General features: G+C 45.5%; 1 protein-coding gene across 1 annotated transcript in view; it reads left to right on the top strand.

Moving 5' to 3' along the window:
- LOC137414544 (uncharacterized) overlaps nucleotides 1-8,059 on the top strand; it is a 198,733-nt gene that overhangs the window by 102,543 nt on the left and 88,131 nt on the right. Inside the window, exon 14 of the mRNA XM_078786296.1 lies at nucleotides 4,033-4,102. Coding sequence (XP_078642422.1) covers nucleotides 4,033-4,102 — 70 coding nt within the window. The remainder of the gene's footprint in view (nucleotides 1-4,032; nucleotides 4,103-8,059) is intronic.

Below are 8,059 nucleotides of genomic sequence, written 5' to 3'. Positions count from 1 at the left end.
CACCATCAATCACACCATCCTCCTCACCCGACTTGAAACCACCTTTAACGTTACTAGCACTGCCCTCTCTTGGATTAAATCATACCTCTCCGACAGACGCCAGTTCATCTCCATCAATAACTGCAAATCCCCCACTGCTCCCCTCCCCCAAGGTGTCCCCCAAGGTTCAGTTCTTGGTCCCCTCCTCTTTTTTTTTTTTTTTTTTTTTTTTGTATACTGAATCGAGGCTCGTGAAAGAGCTAACATTTATTTCACAAACAAATCAACCAGACAAACAAAATATACAAAAGAGGGAGCGGAAGCCAAGATGGGGAGAGAAGGGGAAGCACACAACCACAACATTTGAGAGCAGGGAGAAGTGTGGGAGGGAGAGGGCTTGGGGGCAGGAGGCGTGGGAAGGGGATGGGGGGGGGGGGGAGAGGTATAAAACACATGGGGACCGAAATTAGCGGGGGTAGAACCTGTACCTGTCCCCCCTTGGTCACTTAATCTGTCCCCCCTTGGTCACGACAGAAAGGGTAGGTAGCGGGGGTGTCTTCATCCTGTACCTGTCCCCTCTTGGTCACTTAATCCGCCGTCATGGTCTCCAATTCCACTGCTTCGCCGATGACATCCAGCTTTTCATCTCCACCAAGTCCATCTCCACCGCCACCCACTCTATCCTGACAAACTGCATCACTGAAATAAAATCCTGGCTTCAAATTAACTTCCTCAAACTTAACTATGATAAATCTGAAATAATCATCATTGGCCCTAAAACGCTCATAAAATCCACCAATAACTTTGCCCTCAACATCGACGGTATCCCAGTATCCACCTCCCCTCACATCCGGAATCTTGGCATCATCTTTGACCAAACCCTCTCCTTCGACAAATACACTAAACAGATCACAAAGTCAGCCTTCTTTCACCTGAAAAACATCGCCCGTCTCTGTCCATCCCTCTCCTCCATGGCTGCAGAAACCCTCATCCACGCCTTCATCACCTCCCGTCTGGACTACTGCAATAGCCTCCTCTATGGTTCACCCTCAACAATCACCAATAAACTCCAATACATTCAGAACTCTGCTGCCCGTCTACTCACCCATTCCCGGGCCCGTGACCACATCACCCCAGTCCTTTAGAAGCTACCTCCGCTCTGCTGGTACCAACCTCCTGACCCCCCCCCCCCCCCCATCTGGACCAAATTCAGATCCTGGGGGGACAGGGCCTTCTCCATCGCTGCTCCCACCCTCTGGAACTCACTACCTCACACCATCAGAGACTCCTCCTCACTCACCACATTCAAAACATCACTAAAGACCCACCTGTTCAACACTGCATTCAACATTTAACCCACAGCATTGAAAGCCATGATTATCTCTTCTCCTTCTCCCTCCTTTTTGCTATGGGTATTTCCCTATTGATTCTTGTTTTTTGCAATTGTTTTTATGTTTTTCTATGTATTATGTTTTGCACTCTGTCAAAGCGTCTTTGGGCTCCCTGAAAAGCGCTATATAAAATAAATGCATTATTATTATTATTATAAGACTCAGTCATTCAAAAAACATAAAACATCAAAGGGAATAAGAAAACAGGGTCAAAAGAAGATGGATGAAACAGCAAAATGGCTAGGAATTGAATTTAGCACTTTAATTGCACATGGTACACGTTTGGAAAATGTTCTTCTTCATCCTCCTCACACGAAAGCGTCTCCCTGATGGCAGTTTTTCAAAAAATCCGTTCAAGAAGTTACTTTCATCGGTACATACATTCTTCGACTTCCTTTGCAATGCTTGCAAGTATAGAGACTCCATACTGGTTGAAGGCCCACCCACTTTAAATGCCAGTGTAATGACCTTTCTCAATTGTGACTTATTCCACACATTAAGATAATGTACTGTTACGGATTCGGCCCTAATTATTGTGGGTATTATTATTATTGTTGGTTCTCAGTAAGGGTTATTGTGGTTAAAAGGTTTAAAAGCGCTCCTGGTAAAATGTGGCCGGAAATCGGATCGTGACCCGGAAGAAAAGGGAGCGAGGGAGAAGAGGCGTGAGGAGATCGTGAAAAGACGTTTTTGTGGAAGCTCTGGACCGAGCGGTCGAGCGTACAGTGCGAGTGAACTTTGCGTCCTTGAAAGGAAGTTCGTGCGATAGGTGATATCGCCGGAGTGCTGTGGAGCCTGGGTCGTCGGGTATCTGCATTGAGGTTCCGGAGTATCCTTGCCTCAAAGCCCCGGCTCGAGTGAAAGCCGTCCGCCATTTTGCCACGTGCGCTACCTTCAGTGAAAAGGTTTTTGTCGTGTCGGCCGGGCATTATTCCCCGGTGGGTTGCCGGGGACGGCTGTGCAAGAAAGTGGCTTTGGAGGATTATAAGGAGACTCGCTGATTGAACCGCAAACGTGTACGTCGGAGCACGTCTTTGGGAGGTTTCCCATTCCACCGCTATTGTGCTGGGTGTTGGACCACGTGACCTATGGGTTGCTTCGATCGACCACGCCTCAATTGATTGTGATCGGACATTGATCCAACGATCGCTGGAGCGAATCGACTTCGCCTTGGAGGGGTACAGAGACATTTGGCGAGTGCCGTGAGTTTGAGTAAAGGACTAGATAAGGTGGTACCATCTTCAGATAGGGATTGTAGGGTGAATTGCTATTATTATTTGTGTCGTGATTCCAGTGTGATTTATAATATATTATTGTTTGTTCATAACCCTTGGTGGGGTTTCATTATTGATTTGATTGTTTCATTTGATGGTTTCATTGAGGGTTTCATTATTGATTAATTTCAACCAAGGATAACACATCTTTCTGCCAGGGACCCTCTCGGTGTTCGGAGGTTTACAGAGACCAGGGGATAGGGGAGGACCCCGTAACAGTACCAGGAAATCAAATTAAATGACAAAACACTGATCAGAAAGGAATTAGTCAACATCCGCATCACACGTGAGCCAACACCAAATTAATTCAACTTCCTGAGAAGATACAATCTTTGCATTGTTTTGTTGAACACAGCATCAGTATTTCCATCAAAAGTTAGCTTGTTATCAATAATGGTGCCCAAGTATTTGAATTTGTTAACGATTTCCACCTTATCACCATTTATGATTATTGGTTCATGATTGTGACCTTTTCAAAAGTCCAAAATCATCTCTTTAGTTTTGCATGCATTCGGAGTAAGACAAAAGTCCCCACACCACTTGTTCAATGTGTCAATCTCATCGAGGTATGATACAAAGGATGATTGATCGGAAAGACAGCCAACAATGGCGGTATCGTCTGCGTACTTTATCAAGTTACAAACGTCTTTCAGAGCCACACATCCATTGGTGTACAGACTTGACAGAGGTGACAATACACAGCCTTGTGGCTTAGACTCACAAATCGGCGTCTTAATTATTTGCCAGAGCAAACATTGGTATGCACACAGGCGAAAGCAAACTCGATTCATCACAAGGGTTGTGTGAACACCAATGAGTCAAATCAAAATCCCCGCATTATCCGCGAGTGCACACTGGAGGGCTTGGTCTATGAACAAGGAATCTACAGTGATTTGTGATCTTATTCTTGATAATGATTTAGGTATCCTCATCATCATTGAATCCTGGCTCAAGGGTGATTTTTCAGGACGGCTACTTCATCGTTGATATCAACACAGCAGTGCCAAACGACCTGGTTTAAATGCGCAAGGACAAACAACCATGGGTTAGCAGTCATAGTGCAGGTTTTGATAGGCCTCATGTTCTCTTCATGCGTTGAAGTTCCTCGTACGGGAACTCGTATTTAAAAAAAAAAAGGAGAAGCAGATTTGATTAAAATTGGATGGATTGAGGTTTTGGGTGTAATGGATACAATTGGATGGATTTACCAAATTCCAAAGTTCATTCTTTGCTTGATCTATCTTATTTACAAGGAAACTCCTTTGGCAGCTGATGAGGATTTCTATTGCTCTGGTCAGATTAACAATGCTGGACATCACTGAGCTGAATTGAACTGTTGCGTTCCACCGTTTAACCATTGTTGAATTGACATTGCTTTTGTTTTCCAGAACCAAGTGTTCAGTTCTTGACAAACTCCAACGAGGAAATTCACTTCACACACCTGTTCCTGATGGAGATGTATGTTCAAGCGTGTATTTGAATGTTTGTTTGTTTATTGTTTTTATGTATTATTCATTGCAAACTACACTGCAAATTTAGCATGATTTTAGGAGCAATGTGACGTCTTTTAATCGTATTCCGTGGATCGCCGGGATGGCCTTCAGGTACGCACACTCGCCTTGGAGCTGATTAGCTTGGGTTTGAATCCCGACCCAGCTATAAACCGTTATCCCGGTGTTTCACAGGCAGGGTGATTCATCAATGTGTCCCTCGGATGGATGTTAAACTGAGTGTCCTGTCCGTCAGCGTTCATTGATGGACATTAAAGATCCCATGATGTCCTTAGTGACGAGTAGGCGAGTTATCGCCGGCACCCTCAACAAATTACAAATTCCCGCCCTCGCCAGCGGAGGGCATTGTATGAGTGGGACAGCCGCGTCATGATGCGAACCCACAGCCTTGTGCTACGAATGAAGGAAAAATATTGCATTCAGTGAGAGCAGATTAATAAACAAAAATGTTTTACATACTGCATAAAGAATAAGATATAATTTAACCCGTCTTGGTGCTGTAAGGTGCGTAAGGTGCCGTAATCATTAAAATTTGTCAACATTTTGAGCAACCTCTAAATATTGTCCAAATCAAGCTCAAATTTTCACCACAAACTACTTTCTTCAATAGGAATAGGGGCAGGCTTGTGGAGAAATGAAAATCCAATCTTCAAATTTTTGGACCACCCTAATATATATATATATATATAAATATATCTTGCATTAGCATATGAGAACAGTGTGGTAATACTCTCTCCACTTTTTTGGAAGAAGACTCACAAAGACCCAAATAACGTAGAAACTATGTAAGAGCAATGTGATTAGTGTGATTGATATTTTATTATTTACTACGGGTGACTATTTTCTATCCAAATGAAATGTGTGCTACATAGGTGTGCTACATAGGTACCGGTGTGTACCCCAGGTTAGAATAGGTACACCGTATAGGTATAGAATAGGTATATATTTTATATATTATATATATATAGGTATATAGAATAGGTATAGAATAGGTACAAGCAGATAGCGAAAGAGAGGTGTGATGTGATGGGGGTGAGTTGCTTGAAGGATGAAGTGGGACAAATCGTTGTGGACCCAGATGGAATTAAAGGAAGATGGAAGAGATATATGGAAATACTGTTGAATGCAGAGAATTTTTTTATTTTTTTTATTTTTTATTTTTTTTGTATGCAAGATCGAGGCTCGTGAAAGAGCGAACATTAATCACACAGAAAGACAAACAGACACACAAAACAAGTAGACAAGATGGGGAGAGAGGGGGAAGGACACAAACACAACATTTGAGAGCAGGGACCGAGAGACATGGAGACATCGAGAGAACTGTGGGAGGGAGAGGGCTTTGGGGGGAGGCATGGGAAGGGGGGGGGGGGGGTGGGAGAGGTATAAAACATATGGACACTGCCAAGACCTCCAGGAAAGAAGTTGGAATTTCAAACAAGGTGGATCTGGGGTGAATTAGTGGGGGTAGAAAAGATCAAGGTTTTGCATGGGGGAAGATAAGAGATGGTGGTGAACAGCTGTTTTGAAGACCTGGAGAGAGGAGTGTGATTGAAGTGAGTGTGGGAGTTTGTTCCAGAGGCGGGAGAAAAGAGGAATGAAAGAGTGAAGGTGAGCAGAGAGCCGAGATTTCGGCAGTTTAACCATCAGAGGGTGGCTGGCAGATCTTGTGCGACCTGTAGGAATATTTGGGGGACAGAGCACAGAGAGAGCTGGGGGAGCAAGGCCGGAGAGGAGTCGGTAGAAGACAGAAAGACCACCTACCTGCCTGCGGTGAGTGAGTGAAAGGCCCTCAGAGATAGCTTCATCGCGGGAGATTCCAATGATTCTGAAAGCCTTGGATTCAACAGCGTGAAGCCGAGCCAGGTGTGAGGCAGGAGCACCAGCCCATAGGGGAGAACAGTATTCCATTGAGCTGCGGATGAAAGCCTTGTACGTGGTGAGGAGCTCAGGTGTGCCTAGGAAGGACTTCGCACGACGGAGGATGCCCAGTCGGCGACTGGCTTTGGAGGCCAGCTTGGAAATGTGGTTTTCCCAAGAAAGATCATGGCAGATGGTGAGACCCAAAAGCTTGAGCGACAGAACTTCTTGGAGAGGATTGTTGAGAAAGTAGATGGGAGGGTTGTCCAGTCGATCTTTTCGGAGAGACATAGTAAGAGTGTGAGATTTGTCAGGATTGAAAGACATGTTCCACATGTTTGACCAGTCTGTGATTTTGTCCAGGTCTTCAGAGAGTGAGGAGGCTGCAGACTGCCGATCTGAGGGAAGAGGAATGGAGCGGCAGAGAGTGGAGTCATCAGCAAAGAGATACAGAGGATTTTCCAGAGAGTCGGAGAGATCATTGATAAAGACCAGAAAAAGCACAGGGCCCAGCACACACTGCCTTGGGGAACTCCAGCCTGAACGGGAAGGGGAGATGAGAGAAATCCATTCAGGGCCACACGTTGACTACGACCAGAGAGGAAGTCCGCAAGCCATGCATGGAGATTTCCATGGATACCATAGGAGGAGAGTTTGGTGAGCAGAGCTGGGTGCCAGACCGTATCGAAGGCACGTGATATGTCAAGGGAGACAGCTCTGATTTCCTGTTTGGCATTGAGGACCTCCATCCATTGTTGAGACAGCAGAAGCAGCATGTCCAGAGTAGAGTGACCTGGTCTGAAACCAAATTGATGATCAGAGATCAAGCCATTGGAGAAGAGGAAAGATTTCATATCCGAAGCAATGATGGATTCCATGACTTTGCTGATAATTGGGAGCAGGCTGATTGGTCTGTAGTTGCAAGGATCTGTTTTTGCACCTTTTTTGTGTAAAGCGGTAATGTTTGCTGATTTCCAGGATGCTGGCAGATGACCTTGAGCAAAGGATAGAGTGAAAAGGACAGAGAGAGGGTGAGATAGAGCGGCAGAGCAGGATTTTAGGACCCGTGGGCTGATGCCATCTGGTCCAGTTGCAGAATCAGAGTCGAGGTTTGACAAAAACTCCTCCACCTTGTCAGGAGAGAAGGTCACAGAGTCCAGGAGCAGTTTGGTTCGACTGGGAAAGGTGGGAACAGAGAGAGATGGGTTTGGGACTAAGGATTTTGAGGCACACACAGAGTTGAGGCATTCGGCTTTGTCACGTGCGATGTCAACTGTGTGGCCATTTGAGGTAATGGAGGGGGAACAAACACCAGAAATGGATTTGACCAGACGCCACCAGGATTTGGAGGAAGGAGACAGGTTTGAGAGTTCATTCTTGAGTGAGGAAAGATAGTGCTTCCTGGCACTCCTGAGGGTAGACACACACTTGTTCCGAGCTTGGTGGAAGGAACTGAGATTTCCTTCAGTTGGATTAGCCTTCCAAGAGGCAAAGGCAAGTTGTTTCAGGGCAACTGCCTCACCACAAGATTCAGTGTACCATGGACGGGAGGAAGGGTAAGACAACTGAAGGCGAGATGGGATAAATCTGTGCATGAGAGAGATCAGTTTGCTTTGGAAGAATTCCCAGGAAGAATTGATGTCAGAGGCAGTGGAGATGGGAGACCAATCCAGACGATTGATGGCTGCTTGAAGACCGTCCCAGTCGGCCTGAGTGAAATGCCAGACTCGTCGACGCTGAGGAGGCTCTCTGAGAATGGCCAGAGAGATATCCACTTTGACAAGCACATGATCAGAAGAACCGATTGGAGCAGAAGAAGAGCAGCAGACATTAGCAGGGAAGTTAGTCATAACCAAAAATGAATGAATGGGATGGCAACATAGAGAGTAACTCAGTTTTAGGAGCGGCAGAGAAGATAACCGAGGAGGAAGTTGAGGAAGCGATAAAAGCAATGAAGAGTAGAAAAGTGGGAGGGCCGACACGAGTTGTGGGAGATATGTTGAAGGCAGTGGGAAATTGAAGAGAATGACAGAGATCTGCAATCTGG

The sequence above is a fragment of the Myxine glutinosa genome, chromosome 11 (genome assembly GCF_964187855.1).
Source record: "Myxine glutinosa chromosome 11, kmMyxGlut1.1, whole genome shotgun sequence".
In the NCBI taxonomy this organism is placed as follows: Eukaryota; Metazoa; Chordata; class Myxini; order Myxiniformes; family Myxinidae; genus Myxine; species Myxine glutinosa.
This window is presented reverse-complemented; position numbering and strand designations above follow the sequence as displayed.